This window comes from Bombus impatiens, unplaced genomic scaffold (assembly GCF_000188095.3).
Source record: "Bombus impatiens unplaced genomic scaffold, BIMP_2.2 scf_0263, whole genome shotgun sequence".
Classification (NCBI taxonomy): Eukaryota; Metazoa; Arthropoda; class Insecta; order Hymenoptera; family Apidae; genus Bombus; species Bombus impatiens.
In genome coordinates this window covers 828,670-846,894 of record NT_176682.1, presented here as the reverse complement: position 1 = coordinate 846,894, position 18,225 = coordinate 828,670, and the positions used below count along the sequence as shown (strand labels likewise).

The 18,225-nt window shown below is 35.3% G+C and overlaps 1 protein-coding gene across 3 annotated transcripts in view; it reads right to left on the bottom strand.

Annotated features, from left to right (window-relative positions):
• LOC100745576 (sodium/potassium-transporting ATPase subunit alpha) overlaps positions 1 to 12,519 on the bottom strand; it is a 170,552-nt gene extending 158,033 nt beyond the window's left edge. For all 3 annotated transcript variants that reach the window (XM_012384467.3, XM_012384465.3, XM_012384466.3), the window contains exon 1: positions 12,475 to 12,519. In XM_012384467.3, the coding sequence (XP_012239890.1) occupies positions 12,475 to 12,504 (30 nt within the window). In that variant the 5' untranslated portion in view covers positions 12,505 to 12,519. The remainder of the gene's footprint in view (positions 1 to 12,474) is intronic.
• Positions 12,520 to 18,225: the final 5,706 nt, after the last annotated feature.

Genomic DNA, 18,225 nt, shown 5'->3' with positions numbered 1-18,225 from the left:
CACAGGCTACAATAGACTTGCTTACGATGCAAGCCTTTCGCACCAGCGAGCCGGCCAATATTTCTTTCAGAATTCTTATCTCCACGTGCCACTCTCGTGCCAATCTTTTTTACCATAGCTTGCTAAACCAAGTATGATTGTATCGTGGCGATTCTTTTATTGTTATTACATCTACAATTCTCAAATGCTCTTACCTAAGTATTATATTTCTCATGTAAATATATTCGCCGAACTGTTATGCTAGCAAATTATTACTACCGTGCCGACGTCTAAAGAAGTCTTGCATGGTCAGATGTAAGTTCTCATTCGAAATATAATTTCCTGCATAATATTAATATCAAAAACAAATAAAGTAAAAGACGTCGATTGGCAAAGGATGGAGCTGGGGAAAAAAATTCCAATGCAAATGAACGTTAATTCGTGTGAACTTGTAATTGGCAGGTGCCGCGTTATGCTCAGAAGAAGACGCAGAAGAACAATTATCTCTAATAAATCCGACGTAATTATTGAAAATTTCAACTTACGAGATATTAGCGTGATAGTAAACCGATCGATTGAAATACTGACACTGGAAAAACAATTTTTCTATATTAATTTTACACGATAAAACGTTACAACTATAAATCCAATGTATCCTTTCATTGTTGAAGGACGAATCAAACTCAAACTATAATAAGAAAAGAAAAGAACATAGCCATTATAATCTTTATTATCGTACCAACAAGCTTCTCAAGGATTTCAAAATTCCACAACCACAACAACAAAAACTCTTCTCGCTTATGAGAGCCCTGTAATTGATCAGGAAAACATCCGCAGACAACAACAACTTCTTACGTCAACAAAATTAAACGGGATACCGATCGATATGTTGACTCGATTATCCTTCGCGTTCACTACGATGAATTCGTAATGATCGATCCTCGAACCGCACGAGTTGCTCATCCGTAAACATGGTTCCGCTTTAATGTCGTGGCCTACCATGTCGTAGCACGTGGTGGATCCACCCTTTCTGTCGACCACAGCCAGCGTTTTCCTCGTCTCTATCACGAGGTACTCGTGTAACCTCTCGATCCTGGCACTGTAACACATACATCGTGCAAAATCTCGCGTGGAGAGTCTATGCTACGTGCCTGCCCCTTTTATGGCCGCACGTGCTCTGTTTGGAGCAAGAAAGCTACACTTTATACAAGTGTAAGGATGACACTCTTTGGATGTGTCATGTCCCTCGTTAAATAGCGTTACTTTGGGGAAATTGGTGAATGGATGGAGAAAAATTTCTTGCACTACATCGAATGCAAATAGAGGGCAAAATCATGGTCTCGATGGTTCGATTAGTTTGAGACATTTCGAGGGTCGAGCGAGAATTTAAATTCTTGCAAGGTTACAGGATCCGGTTCGAAGATCTGCAATGATCCGAAATGAAACGAAGAACGAAGAGATTTCACGCGAGCGAATGAGAAATTAAACGTTTCAAGATTTCTGGAAAGTTGAAAATTCGGGAATGGTTGAAGAGACGTAAACCTCTTGCGCCAAAGAGCAATTGCGAATTGCAGACTTGGGGCAAAATTTCGTGGGTGGATGAAGAAACGCAAAATGCATCCGATAAAACTAATTTGAGAAATTTCAAGACTCAGATGAGAATGCAAATGTTTCGAAAGACTGGCAGAAAATTAAGGATTTCAGATAAGGTCAAAGAGAGGCGAGCCAATGCAATAAAAAGGAAAAATAGTATTATAAATTTCAAGAAGAATTGCTCGATGAGTAAAGAACCGTCAGATCGTATTATTTGCCTTGTCATTTAATATCGCTGATATTAAAACGACTTAATAACGTAAGAATTCAACGATTTTAAATCGAAATTACAGACTGTAATAATAATAATTTAACGCGATGTGCGCCGACCCGGAAACTCCAACGTGTCGAAAAACTGCAGGAGTATAAAAGCAGGAAAGTATCGATGCACCAGAATGGCCAGGGCGGCGCGAGCACGTGACCTATGCTCTAGCAGCCATAGTACGATAATATAGGTCAGGCCCGTGATATTCTTGCGACGAGCAAGAATTACCAACGCGTGGAAACTCGAAAATGTCAGGCTGTCTTCAACCTCTACGAATGACGACACTCGATGACGACGACAACGAGCACGTGAGGCTATGGTAAGCAGAGCGAGCCTCGTAGTGCTCAACGACGATGACGCGCGTGTGTCGGTCAAAAGTAGCAAGCAACCTGCTGGTCGTGCACCGTTGACGAGGGGGCTCGTGCATAATTAGCAGGCAAAGGGTGGCGACACGCATCGATGGACACGCGTGTAACTGCTTACATGCTCACGGTGCATATACAATGACTCACGAAAGCATCGTACACAAAACTTTCATAAACATATTATGTGAAATTCTTTGAATTTCCATTGCTACTATGACCAGACTATTGTGTTTATATCGATGAAATCTGAGACTAATTTGAAAATTTACGTCCACAGATATGAAGAGAAGTTAACTTAGAAGCGTGTTATCTTCGAAAATGTTTGTAGTGAGAAATTTTGTGAAATAAAGGAAACTGCTAGATTATGAACGTTTATGCAAATTTATATTTATATCAGTGTGATTAAGGAAATGAAACATAAATAGAGATTACTTTTATTTGTTAACTATAATATTATAAAGTGTGCTTTAGCTTGTTCTACATACTTTTTCACATCATATGCATTCTGGAAATGTTTCCACCTTTAAATTTTCTATAAATGCATTTCCACTTTCTACCAACGTTACAATTTTATTTCTTCTTCCCGAACCGAACAATTTTACCTTTACGACTCGATCGAACACAGTTGCTATTTCGTTAAAATTCCCATCGTTCCTTCAAACTCATCGGAAAAACGGAAGTTTACGTAATTACCATCCTCCCGGCTTATAACAGCACCCTCGCCAGACTTCCTTGCAAAATGATCGGCTCGTCGAGAATATAATTATCTCTGGGAAAAAATTAGCTTCTCCGGTTTGGAATATTTCTATCAAGGTATATCTCGCGATAAGAGAAAAAGCACGCACTTACCATAAAATCTCGCATAGTTACGGAAGAAAGGAACAACTCGGTCATGAAATTCGCCTGGCTGGCGATAAAAGAATTTTCACCCGACGACCGACAGAAACTCATTCGTATTTTACGCACGGAACGAGACGAAATAAAAATCATATTGTCGAACTAAGGTGTATCTAACGAGAATAATTGAGTTTATACGGGATCAGTTAAAAATAACCAATATTTCAACTTTAAATATCCAAACTGTGACGCGAAATGTTTTCTTAGCGGTATGATTATCTTTAGCTGAAAATTGTTCACACTTTAATATGCTTACATTTCTGTATTAACTATTGGGTTAGCAACTAAATGATTGCGGATATTGCCAATACCACCTAATGACAAAATCCGCAATCACTTTGTTGCCAACGGAATACAATAACGTGTAATACATAAAATTGTATAATCTAATGATTAAAATAAAATAAATTTCATGGACTTAAAAAATCGCCAGCAATATGAATGATTTGGATAACAATGCCAGAACAAAGTACAATACGATATCTAAAGAATATTGTATACGTGTAGATATCTACGATATAATATTTTATAGAAATTAAACGTTCGAGTACAGTACATTTAAATCTACTGCGGTTAAAATATGTAAAATTCGCAATGGCACATAACGTACAAAATAAAAATAGATTGTCGTGTCTTATAGAAAATTGAAAATGTATATTTCGTAAGAAAATTTATTTCCGTTTGAAACAACAAATACACAGGTTGCGGCAGAGTAACATGTGCAACCTATCATGAAATGATTCCTTTCGAGAAAACAACAGAAAGAAATATAAAAGAAATGTTTTCATCTGCGGCTTAGCTTCCGAGAAAATTGAGTTTAGAAATTTGTCAAATATACTGGAATGTGGCTAATTCCAGATTAAATAAAAGAACATAATCTATAGGATATTATTCTACATGTAAAAATAAATGGAAAACGCAGAATAAAATGTTCTCGTAAAACGCTTCGTTTATGAACAAAATGTATTTATTATAACAAACTCCATTTTCTTGAAAATCACAGGAATTTAAACGGAAAACTTTTCTTCCAATTTTGTAATTATTTTCACGCATAGAATAACCTGCTTTTAATTGTTTACTCGTGTCCAATTGTTAACTAGGCAAATTCAAATATATATAACAAATGTCCGAGATTGTTGTTTCCTCGAAAGCAAAACCTGGGACGAAAACATTTTATTCTACATTTTTGCTTTTATTTTTCCCTAAAGAATCGCCTCACGCTTGTAAACGTTATTCGGCGGCACCTTGTATTTTTGAAACAGGGTAAAGAAAGCAAAAAGTAGATTAAAGAAGTAAGAAAACAATTTTCGTTTACGTAACGATGCAATCACGCTGATGTAGCTTTCTATGTATTGTAGAATGCACGCGAAGCAGGCGAATGACTCTTGTTCCTTTGCTTCTTATGCTATTACGTTACGCCGCGAGTAACAGAGTTTGTCGTTTCATGGTCGTTCAATTAATTCGTGAACACGGGAATCGCGTAAATATCAAATTAGTCGGTAAATAATTTGAAAGCGACCTACGTAGATAACCGTCGTGTATTTTCCAGTTAACATAGAGGGGGAAAGATTAATCCTTTATGCAATGTTGCTAGTGTTGGAGCTGTGAAAGTAACAAGTTCTAGGCAAGCACGTTCGCTGCACCGAATGAATATTCAAATTACATATTCCGGTAGGAAGAATCCCCATACGAAGAATTCTGTAACACGTTCTCGCGACTTACTTTTACCTTACGAAGAACTTTTCGTTCTTCTCGAAAAAAAGAGGCTCCGCATGAAAAACCTTCATTCCACATTTCCGACGTGTTTTCGAACGTAGAATAACCATTGAAAAATTATATCCAATTGAGAACTGATAAAATTCAGGCGTGTTCGACGAATCATCCAACTTGATTTCCTCTAAACCGGGACGTGAAATGAAAAGATATTATTCGAATCTTTTCGCCTATCCTTCGTGTATAATTTTATTTCTTTTTTATTATTATTATTTAATTTGTACTTTACAATTTGTCCAGCTGGACATCCGGTAAATTTTTCTAGCTTAATTGCTAAATAACATGTGGATGGCTACCCCCAGCGGGATGCCACCTTCGAGTTTGACTATTTTATTTCTTTAGCGAGGTCAGTGGGGTGCTTCGTGTATAATAAATAACAATTTAACAAATAATAGACTCTGTTCGCGATATCTATCTATTCGATAAAGTCCTGAAGATTTTCTGAAAAATTAGATCTCTTCAGAAACGAGGTACAAACAGGAAAGTTTCGTTTTAGATATTCGTCACATATTGTAGATAGATCGTAGAATCCTCTTCGATGGAAAATTAAGCAAACTGGCAACAATTAACCCCGAAAGCTTGTCACAATTGCTAACTATTTTTCCCATCCTCTTTCAATGCTAGAACAGAGTAATTGCCTCGAGACGAAATTTCTGATACTTTCATGGTGGAAGAAGCTGAGTCCTATGTTTGATACGAAAGGTCAAACAGTGTGTGAAATTAGCAACAGCGCGTCAAGATAGTCCACTAAATTTAGCGAACTCGCCCGCTATATGTATTTCTATTTGACGAATAATTCCATCGTCAGTTAGGTAAAAATGGATCGATCCGTATGGTAATAAGGCTGTAGTAGACGGGCCATTGAAACTAAGGAATCGAACATCCAGTTGGTCACCTCGAACGAGAATCTGCGTCATCTCGTCATAATCCCTTTTACAAAGTTCCTGCATAATTTCTATACATACGACGTTAGCCTAACTCCTTCAAAATAGAAAAGTCCGGAATGCGATTAATTCGAAATATTCCATTAATTTTAAATTGGTCTCCACACCATCCACGATTCCTTATGGAAACATTAAATGTACTACGCGTCCTACAGTTGGCTACGCTACGAGATAGGAAAATGGAACAGGAAAAATCAAGATACGATTATTGATATCGAATATTCCATAAATTGCAAACACGCTCTGTAAACTGACGAAAATCGATCGAGAATAAATCCCTTGTTGCCATCCTTCGAAATCAATTTTGACTAAAGTTCAATGAAAAAAAAGAAAAAAGCATCTAGTAAACTACGTAAAGAGCGAGAAAATACTAGAAATCGTTGCACTTCGATGAAATTTTTCGAAATTAAGCCAGTGCGCTCCGGTGCAACGGAGGTCAGCAACAATTTTCGACGGGCTCTTAATTAAAGTTAAACCTATTAACATGCGCGTGTACGTCGCGTACACATTCTCGTGTGTCGGCGTTACATAATTTTATCGGTGGATAAGCTGCTATCTCCGGAACACGGTATCGACTGGAATATACAAGCGGCGTGAAAGCAACAATACGCGTACACGTTCACACGAGGTATAATAATGCGATATCAGCGAAAGCGAGATACATCAGCAAATGGAAATGAAATTGTTGGCTCGTCCGAGTTTTTCTTAAGCCGCGTTAAGAGAAACCGCCTAATGTAAACGCGGTTTTATTTCACTTCGTTCGTTCCTATATTAATTGTACTTTAATTTACTTATCGTTGTCTTTTCGATGCTACAAGCTCGCGTTATCATAAAACTCCGAACTGGAATAGCTAAGGTACACGTGGTCAATGTGTAAAATTTCTATCCGCTTCATGATTCGCCCGAATATTAACGTTTACGTCGACCGTAGGTAATTGAGAAATCGAGTTACTACAGGGAATTTGAAGAAACAAGTAACCCGAGCCACAGGAAGTCGCTCGGTGAATATTACATTAGCTAAATTAGCTTCGAAATTAATTTGATCGCGACGAAGGGGTAGACGATGTAACCTATTATGGACCGACTTAAAATTCACATCAAATTTCATTTAATATCCTTCAACAACTCCATCTTTTATTCTGTGTTTCGTCATTCTGAATAATCTTTTTAAACGTTGCATTTAGTAAATAGAATTCTAAGGTATCGTTCGATAATTTCATTCTTCACGTGCACTGCTAGGTATTAAGATACGAAACGAACTGTATCACTCTTGAGATGCATGTGCGATTTCCTCTATGGCCGGATGTCGCCACAGCGATATTTAAAATTTATTTTCCAAGTCGAACGTCGCCCATATGGCGGTATTCAACATTTTTCTTCCAACTGTAAATATTTATCGCTTCGATTAGTACCATGAAAAAAGAACGTCGTCCGCGAACAATTAATTATTTTAATGACCATTCAAATGAGTTTGTAACTAATCAACCATAAAGTATAAAGATACTCCTCCGTTTCCCCTTGATCGGGTACTATTTTATAAGCAACGAACGTCAAATCAACGAACCATGGTAAACACGAAGGGAGCCGCATTGTCAGCGTAAGAGGAAAAAACAGAGCGTGGCTGGCATTTAAATAATCAAAGCAGCAGCGTGGAACGCGCGCGCGAGCGCGGATGCGACAACGAATTAGTCGGTAAAGAAGTTTAAAAGGGCCAATATACAGGGCGGTTTCCTTCCCAGGAATTATGGTCCCGTGCCGCGTGGGATGACCCCTCCGGTGTTCGCGTCGTCATCTCGCGGAAGTTCACCATTAAAACAGCTGGATCGAGCCAGATCTCGCGAGACGAATCTGGCCGCTTCACTGTCACGGGTCTGACCTCGAATCGGATATCCTTCGCAAAACCGTATCGTCAGATCCTCGCGAGGATTCACGACCACTGATAAAACCAACCACAATCCGCTGAGACGTGTTTGCTTTCGAAACTGACGGCCCTAGTTCCCTTGTGGAAACAGACACCGAGCTCGTAACGTATATCTGAAAGGCGTGGCAGCTAGTGGAACTACGACGACGAGAGTAGTTACTTCTTTTGTGTAATGTAACGTCGATTCGTTTGGATTATCCTTAGAATGGTCTTGACCGATGTCAACAGGAGCGAGATTTGTCTACGGCAAATTCTAGATTAAACAAAGAAAGATACAACACGCTAAAATCGAACAGTTAAACTTGTAAATATCATTGTTACAATTTCGTTTGATTGTATCTTGAAATCAAATTTCATATATTGAGGTATTCTGTTACGCTGATTCGACAATCGTGAAACAAAAATAAACTGCTATTCTATTGTTTTATTTTTGGTGAATTGTTTCCAGAAAATTATCGCTCAATACGATTCCAAGCAGAATACACTTTGTTCCTTATCGCATTAACGTATCAAAATTGTACATATTTACTTGTATGTAACTGTACATGTATGTATTTGTACATAAACGGTTTCACAATTATGGCAGGCAATATAAATTGGTGAGATAGTAATTGGATGTCATGAAAATAAGACTAAGATTTTTATAGAATAATTTACAACGAAAGATTAATGTGAATATATGGGTTTGATAAATACATTTATGTAAGTTTCGTAAGGATTTTTGTAAATACATAGGTTGAAATTGGTAATTGTAAACGTACAATGTATGTATAAGAGATTATGTTGTTAAAGGTAATGAGAATCGGTTAGAACCGCAACTGTGCGGGTGTGGCGATCGGAGTACCATAGAACTAGTAATAATTAGAACGCATTGGTAGAATTTCTATTGAATTATGAAAGATTTTTAATGGATATTAATAAATATATATTAAATATATAATACATAATAAATTATGTAAAATTGTATAATGAATGTGACATTCCAAAAAATAACTTCGTGTGTATTGTCTTTTAAAACACATCCTTGAATAAATTGTCACAAGCACGCAAATATTGCGCGATCTTTCGATTAACGCGCTGTTAATATCCCACCAAAAATAGAATTCCTAATACAAAATATATAAATGCCTTAAAAAAAGGTAACCTCTAATTATATGAATTATTAAATATGACAGATTAAAGATATGTTATGGAAAAAATTTCGAAGAGTCTAAGATGAAATTACATCGAGTAAATGCTAACAGAAAATTTTATTAGAATAATTCCCGGGATTAATGAGACACGTCACTTATCTGTCGTGTGTATCGTGAGAGTCAAACATATTTATACTGTACAGTAGAAAACATTTTTACTGTACAGTTACATTTCATTTAGGAACAAACTATACGACAATGTAACTTTCATAGTAACTTAAACCCGAGATATCAAGATCAATCTAGTTTCTGTCAATGTACTTCTTGAGTCGACGACAGACGAAGAATAGATTTTTGTGATGTAATATATGATACTACCGAAGTTAGAATGAAGACATAATGATAATCGGAACAGATATTGTCAACGAACTGCACTTAAAGACGTCAGCGACATCTGATCTGATCATTGATTGTACTAAGCCAATGGTAAGCCAATAACCTGCAAATAAATATCAATCGTATTCTTGACCATGAAGAATAATTGCTATCTGACAAATTCTCGCAAGATGAGATATAATAAGCTATAAACCGATGTAAATGAGTTAACAATTACTGGAAATATCTTTCAAAGATGGGTCATGTCATGACGGCAATGTTGAACAAGCAGAAGAGAAATTGAACGAGGAAATACAGTGGACACACTGGAAGCGTGTGCACGGCCCCCTGACACACATCGACTCGTTAAAATAACGACATAATGGCTAATTTAGCGATAATAAACGCGAACCGTATCGTTCAAATTAGCGTCGAAGGTGAGACGAGAACGACAAAGAGGGGCTTCCGAGGAACGAGAGAAAAAAAAGGATAAGAGAGAGAAACGCCAGACTGACGTGTGTATCACAAATTACTGCATTGCTCTCCCAATGTCCACCTCCTGCCATCTCGTAGCCAGTTCATAAAACACTTGTCCCAGTCAGGGCCGATTTTGAACTTCGCACTACTTTTTACTTCAAAGATCGATATATAAAATAATTAGTTACTAGTCATTTATAGTTCAAATATTTTACATATTTTATGTTCAATAGTTCACAGAATCTAAATATTATTCTCTCTTACTATTAATAATATGAAATATCATAGCATGTTAGAAATTAAATTATGGCACAGCATAGGTATTTGGTTCTTGAGTATTTAGTAATATTTTTATCATAATATGAAATATGATCTATGTTCTACGAGTAAAAATAACAGTGAAGTGAGTAAGTAAGAAGATGGAAATAGTCACACGCGATCTTGTCGACCGATACAGAAAACAGTCAGCGCTGATTGGGATCAACGACCTTTGACAAAAACATCCACGATAATCATCGTACTTTTTAATGAGTGAATGAAATAATCTCAATCGCATTTTGTATTGTTGATCTTAGAACGAGGTCACGGAACAAAATAAGTAGTGAAGTTAATCTGCATTGTTATTGTTTTTTCCAAAAGAGATCCTTTTCTACATTGTAGGCTTTCCTATATAGGCAATATTTGTAATACATAACCCCGAAATCGAGGTCGAACATCGTGCTGCATAAAAATAAAGCTGCTTTTCCGACAAGTGGCAACTTGCCAAAAAGAAAACAACGTCGAACAAACCATATTCAAGTCCAAAAGCATACCATATTAGGAAACTGTTATTCAAATTTATATCCTTAATTTTACGTATATTTTAAATACGAACGATTATATCGTATCACTAACGCAAAATAATAACTATGACAACATAAATTTTGACTTTGAAATTAATTGAAATTTGACTTTGACTTTTTAAATTAAGGGTACGATATATTTTCATTTATAGCCATTGAGCACGTGCTTTTAGAAAGGGATTAGAAAGTAGGCTGTACGACATTTTCTAGGGGATTTTATTGCCTGTTACTTCATATTTTCCGGTGAGATGGCTACCATTACGAGTATCCGGACCTTGACATATACATACATAAAAAAAACTTATACAACTTCCAAATATACTGGTGACATAGATAATTTTAAACGATATCGAACAAATTTACTGTTATGAAATATGCATTATGTTACAGAGAAACATGGTATAGTTAATTGTAAGTACAAGTCGATGTTGAATTACTAGATTAATTAAACGAGATTATTTACTGTAAACAACAAATTATAACTAAACTTTTAAGATAAGAAATACAATCTATAGCGAACAGAATTAAATATATCATAAAAGTTTCTCTTTGTAATTACTGTTATACTTTTGAGTATAGATCGATAGGTTCATTTACATTAAAAAAAAATAACCAATGTTGTTTATGTTCTATAATATGATATGACAGTTATGACAAATTTATATTTCTTTTAATTATATTTAATTATATCATTAAATAAATCAGCAATAAATTCAAACTATAACAGGAAAACATAGTATGTACTATGATGTTTATTCATTTATTTCGAAAGAGAAATCATTAAATGACAGAGAAACTAGTATATTTACACAGACATAGGCTGCAACTTTCTAAATATTTGTATCTGAAATAAAACATAGACAGGTATCCTATATCATAGATCCCATATAAGAGATGCAACTGTGTAAATAAAAATACAGCTCTTATCATACTTTTACTATTATAAGGTGCTTTAATAGTGTCGTAATATCCCACACAATCCTATAATCAAACTATAGTTTCATAAATTCGATTTATTCCATCGATTATGAAATGAATAAGTATATATATGCATAAAACATAAAATATATAAAACAATATCACGCGGTAAGAAATCGTAATTCAATACGATGATAGAAAATATCCTCCTCATGATATTATTTATGCACATGAATGTCTGGAATCAGTCAACCGCTTAATGTGCGGCAACAGTATCCTCAACGAGAAAACAACAGGTATTGTATACTCAAAGCCACGTGTATATCATGTCCCAAGATGGAGCGACAAAGAGAGAGAGAGAGAGAAAGAAAAGACAGAAGTCAACCCGTAGATTGCTTGATTTCATGGTTAGATCATATTTCTATTGCCGTAAACAAGAAATCATAATTTGCAGATGCAATTACACGCTTGTAATGTTTTCATACCGACAAACTTATTTCAATTGGCTTATAACTAAATTACTTTACGGCAAAACAATATTGTAAACATATAACTTTAAAACAACTTTGACACATTGTATAACTGCATATTTTACATTGTACAGTTTAATAAAAACTTGAATACTAAAACGCATTTTTATCAAACGCCAGTCCTTTTGAATGCCTATACGAATAAAGATATATCGACGTTCGCAATATAACATCATAAAATATATCAATGAGGAGGATGAATGAAAAACATTCCATGAAAATGACTCTTCAAGGGCGTGGTTTACAAGACAGTATGACGTTCTCGTGAACGCGAGACCTGTCGTCAAAGCGCGCGAACACAATTATCGTCGATCATAAGTTCGATGAACTAATCGATAAAGTAGAAAGGTTACGTGAAACACGCTGGATTCAACTATTTCTTATCCGAATATTTTGTACTTGCATCGTGACCAAACCAGTGTTGAAGATGTATAAGAGCAAAAAGAGAAAAGCGTCACTGACCTCGGTCGCTAGCTTTCCTTTCGACGCCATCTTGACAACAATGTGTCGGTCGATGTTCCGACTACCTGATGCACGCGCCGCACTTACGGATGACCAAATGAATCCTGAAACTATACACGTCACTGATCTTGTTCAGTCGTAAAGCACACTCGCAGTTCAACTCGAACACGTCTCCACTTCCGTTTGAACAAAATAAATCGCGAAGCACGGATTTCGTAACGATTCACGCGGCTCGTACCGAAATACTGTGCTGACGTCACGATGTGAAGCTTCTTTTCATACTACATGTACTACAGCTCACTATGAGGAGTACGAGTTTACAAGCGATACGAAGGCACCCCGGCTCATCAAGATCGCATGTGCCCCTCCACTTTCGATGACCGATACGAAAAGTCCCTTTCACTTGCTCTTGCTCTATAATTATAATACAGTAACTATTTCCCCTCCTTACATAGGTGTATTTATCAACTCTCTCATTCTATAGCATTCTCGCGAGGGCGATGCTTGTACACCGTATACCTGTCCTTCTTCATTCTGAATAACCTTTCTTCGTCTCTCTTCATACCACGCGGTGTATATAGTAGCTCACGGTTGTATTCGAACACTTGTAAAACGCGTTATTTTGAAATTTCATTGGCATTGTAATGATTATATTTATTGGTAAAATTTGTAATGAATCTGAAAGTCAATGCCGAAATTGCAAGATATTTATCGTAAGCGATATGACAATATAATAGCGATAGACTATAGTTCTTCTTACCGTAGACTAATTTCTTACTTAATATGCGTTTGCAGCAAATACCTTGTTGCTTCTATGTACATTTTTAGATCGAATATTTCAGATATTATCATGATATTTACATTTCATTGTACTGTTAGTTCAAAATGTTTTATATAAAGCATATACATCAAATATATGTATGTATATCTACATCAGTATACGCATCAAATAATTACATAAAATATATAGAATAAAATATTTGCATACAATATATACATAAAAAAATTTCCTACGATAAAAGTGTTCAAATACCTCCATAAGCAGCCACAAATCGGTAATGATTTCATATGAGACATTCTGATATGTATGCTATTTCCTTTCTGATCGCTAATCGAAAAAGTAATTAATAGTTTCGTCATTTCCAAATGACGTTCATTTATAAATTGTTGTACTATGAGTTAATAGGTAAATTTGTATATGAGAGGTTGAGGTTAGGTGTCAGCTGGACAGAATCATTACCTCCCACTGTCTTTCTCTCTTTCGGTCGACGATCCACGGAGCGAAAGAAGATTCGCTTTAATTCAAAGCGAATTAACCTTCCTGCACGCTTTTGCCCCCACTGATCTTACGTAATTAAGTGCGGTCAAGCCTGACATGCTTTTTACGAATTTTGAACTACAAGGAAGCGCACCATTGTGCGGCGCGATCATTTGTATAGTCCCTACGATTATCGAACGATTATATCGATTAATACAATTGACACTCCATCTCTTCAATAAAGTGTTGCAAAACAGAACATCGTTTCGGAAGATTAGAAAAAATTAGAAAAATTATCTGAGAAAATAGATTCGAGCATTCGAATAGAATTAATTTGTGAATGTCACGTTCAAGTAGTTTGACATATATGGAATTAAAGTGTCGCCTATGTTCCAGCCGTGATTATTCGTTTTATGCTCATGCAGCTGCATGTTACGCGTGCTATTCGCGATGCGATAGGATTGCATCGGTATGATACAATACTTCAACTGAAACGTAGGTGGAACGCGAACTGTGCAAGTTTCGTCTAAAACTCCGTCCAGCTGATGATAATAGATTCACTGGTATGTGAAAAGTTCTTAATGCAGTTGTAACACATAACTCTATTACAGATGGCGTTTAAAACAGATATTATTATCAAATTGAAGATTATAGAAAACACACATAATAAATAAATTGCAAATTTTTATGTAAATTCATATTTTTGAGAATATAATTAAAGGTATGAAAATGTGGTAGAAAATTATTTTAATTTATTATAAAATGCACCATATTTTGGATGTTGCATATATTTTCTTATATTACGTACATTCTGTGCACCGCCAACTTTGCTATAAATAAGCAGTTTAATGATAAGCTGAGTTTCCTATTCTCTACAGTTCTAATATTCAGTAGTATTAAAGTATTACAGTAATATTCAGTCGCCAATTCTTTCTATGTTATTAAAATTGCATTTATTCCCTTTATAACGATTAAGGTCTAATAAAGAGAAAAGATCAATCGAAACAAAATCGTTTCCGATTATCTCCAACATCTTCCAAAATATTCTCCGAGTACAAAAATTTACATAGCCATCCGTAATACGTTAAAACAGCTGTTCTATTAATCTTTTATACAAGATCTCTGCACCCGTGCACGCATGTATCAGCCGAGTCATTTTTCACCCGATACATTACCATCGGATGCTACTAGCGAAAACGTCCTCGTGGAAAGTAGCAGTTTTGTAAGAGAAGCTAAATATATACGTACATATAAATCGTATTTCTTTGCATTTGGATACTGTCTTCTTATCTCTTCCTTATAGGTGTTTTAAATGATTTGTTAGGCCTATATATTAGTTCATTTAAAAAATAAGGTATGTATAAATATATAATTTTATGAATTAACAAATTAAAAATAGATGTAAAAATTGACAAACAGCAACTAATAACTTTCGTAACTATCTTGTTGTTGATCCAGCGAAAATAGATACCTGTAGCTATTAGTAATGTATATTAATACTTTTTATATGGATCAGGCTTGTTTCATTTTACAAAATTTCCAGATATATTCATTGCAAGTTTCAAAAAGTTTCGTATAATGCCCATCATATATTCATATAAAGTTTCCTGAGTCACTGTTTGGATGATTGTATCTTAAGGATCTTCCAATTATTTTAAACATTCTGATCTCGAGTTTAGAGAGAAATGGGGGCTCCATTTCTTCTTTTCTATTGCGCTTCTCTCTCTCTGACATAGGAACAAGATTTGCTGATCTTTTTTCTCTTTTATAGCATTCGCTGATCTTCGTATCGCGTTATCTCGGTCGCACCTTCTGCGAAATTACACGTGCATAGAGTGGGACACGGTTTCAAGGCATCTATGTGCGGCGTTGCGCGCGACCTGTTTATTTTCGGGCCGATTCTCATATGCAAGGCACGCCCAACTCCTGAATCACTATTGACAGACCTTCGCTGGTATCAGTATTATGTACGCGTGCCATAAAGTGGAAGACATGAGAAGACGGAGATATGGAAGAAAATGGAGGAGAAAGAGATACGCTATCGTTCATAAGTGTTAGAACACTTAGAAATCTGAGGCTAATCTTATCTTACTTATATATGAGGCTTATTAGGAAATTACTAAAACTATTATTTAGGAATTTTTATCTGGATCTTCTTACTTGATAAGTTGCTAACTAATAATATTAAACAATTGACAAGCTACAGATGGTAGATTTCATAATCTTATGCCGAATAGGATAATTTGTAAATGATGTGTAACTTGTAAAAGTGATTTGTAAAACATTATTTGATTTATTACCGAATTTGTTACTGTTATAGAAGAAGATTCATTAGTATACATTTAATTATTTAGATTTAATTATTGGTCATTTCTGACTGGTAATTTATCAAATTTCACTAATAATATTAGCTATTTACCAAGTGTTCAGCTCGACAAATTGTAAAGTACAAATTAAATAATAATACAAAAAAATATTAGCTCAACTGTGCAAACGGGTTCAAAAGCTGTTCTGATGCTTATGAACGGGGTTGCAAGCACAAAGGAAAAACTACGGATCTTGTGTGGGTTGACAAATCCATTTCTCACTCGTGTTCTCTTCCTGAGGCTTAGAAAACAGAAACGGCCATACACTGCAACTTTCTTCTTATTCACCAATGCGTTTGACACGATATTTCTGCATATAAGTGCACGCGGGCGTAATACGAGCTTCGTTGTTTCTATTTTATCTGGTAGGTTGATTGTTCGTTCGTGTGGATATCCGCCAGACGGAATAATGTCAAGGACAAGAGGTGGTCAATCGGCCAAATGACAAATTTGTAAACGATTGACGCAAAGTGCACACACTCTATTTAAAGTACGATATACTTGGCTTATCAGCTTGTGTATTTTTGGTATGACCAATCGACTAATTTGATTAAATTGACCGATTCGCGTGGACATTTCGGAGCTACCTTCAATATACATACACACACATTCACGATAGGATAAGATAGGATTATTTCGGTGAAGTTAAATAATTTGTCTTAAAATTCTCCAAAAATTCGATTATGAGAAATTTTTAGATAACATACATTTAAAATGTGTATAGTCATCGATTGCAGAATTTATTTTGTAATCTTGTATCGACACGGCTCATCTTACGTACATGCATCACTTTTATCTCAATTCCTTTATACACAATTTAAAGTCTATTGTGATATCTTTCTTGCCTTAATGTTTCCCGATTTTGTCTCACACGTAATAATGTGCTGCTGCCATAAATCATGAATAAAGTAAAGGGTGGAAATAATTGGTAACCCGTGGAGCAAAATTTCCAACGAAATTATCCGGTATACTATGAATGTTCAATAAATTTCCATCAAACTGGTCACGTACACAAGGCTTCATCGCATCGGGAAATTCTTTCTCGTGATCGATGCAATTTTCGGCCATAATTCACTTAATCGTGGAATTAAATATCGTGAACGTGAACTGTTACTTCCCTTTTATTATAGTTTGTCGCGTTATTTCAGAAGTTTTTAACAAGGTACAACAAATAAAATCAATGAAACCTAGATAAATATTATATAACATAATAAATAATATAATAATATACTATAATAATATAATAAATATAGAATAAATATTATATAATGTAATATTAATCCATAAATATTATGTAAGGTATAAGACGTGATAATTGGTTGAAATTAATTCAACAAAATAATACTTGTGTTTATATAAGATAATGATACAAAAGCTTTTAAAAATTATTTGTAGGAATCAATGACACAAGGATTACTATTATAAAACACACATGATGGCATGATGAAATAGTTATTCTAGGTTATATAAATTTATTATACAAAAGGTTTATCGCATTAAATATTTCTGACAGCTATTTATAACAATTTGAGTCAAGAAATTCGATATGGAAGTTTAAATACGAATCGCAATACATTCAAAATTCAAGAGAAGATTTTTTTTTATTATTTAATTTGTGCTTTACAATTTGCCCAGCTGGACATTTGGTAAATTTTGTTAACTTAATTGCTAACCAACATGTGGATGGCTACCCCCAGTCGGATACTATCTTCGACTTTGACTATTTTATTTCTTTAGTGTGGTCAGTGGCGTGTTTTCTTTTTTGACTTCTTTCTATGAGAGTTTTGCTCGCTTCAACAGCCAGCTGGTTTGAATGTGTTGCCGTTCTTTCCTTGTATTTCTCTGCGTATCTACCGATTTCTTCTTTGACTGTTGGTATTTTTAAGTCTTTGCATATATCCTCGTTTCCGACATACCATAGGGCGTTGACTATTGTTCTCGGTACCTTCGAAGAAACGGTTTTATCAAATTTCTGGTTTGCGAGTGACAATTGTTCGTATTAGGAGTGCGCTCAAAGATGTTACTAGATATCCGTCAGAGGGATGCGACCACACAGGATCGATCGTTGTGTAGGGATGTGGGTCAGGCATACGCCCAAACCCTCTTTTTTTCCTTTTTTTTTTTTTT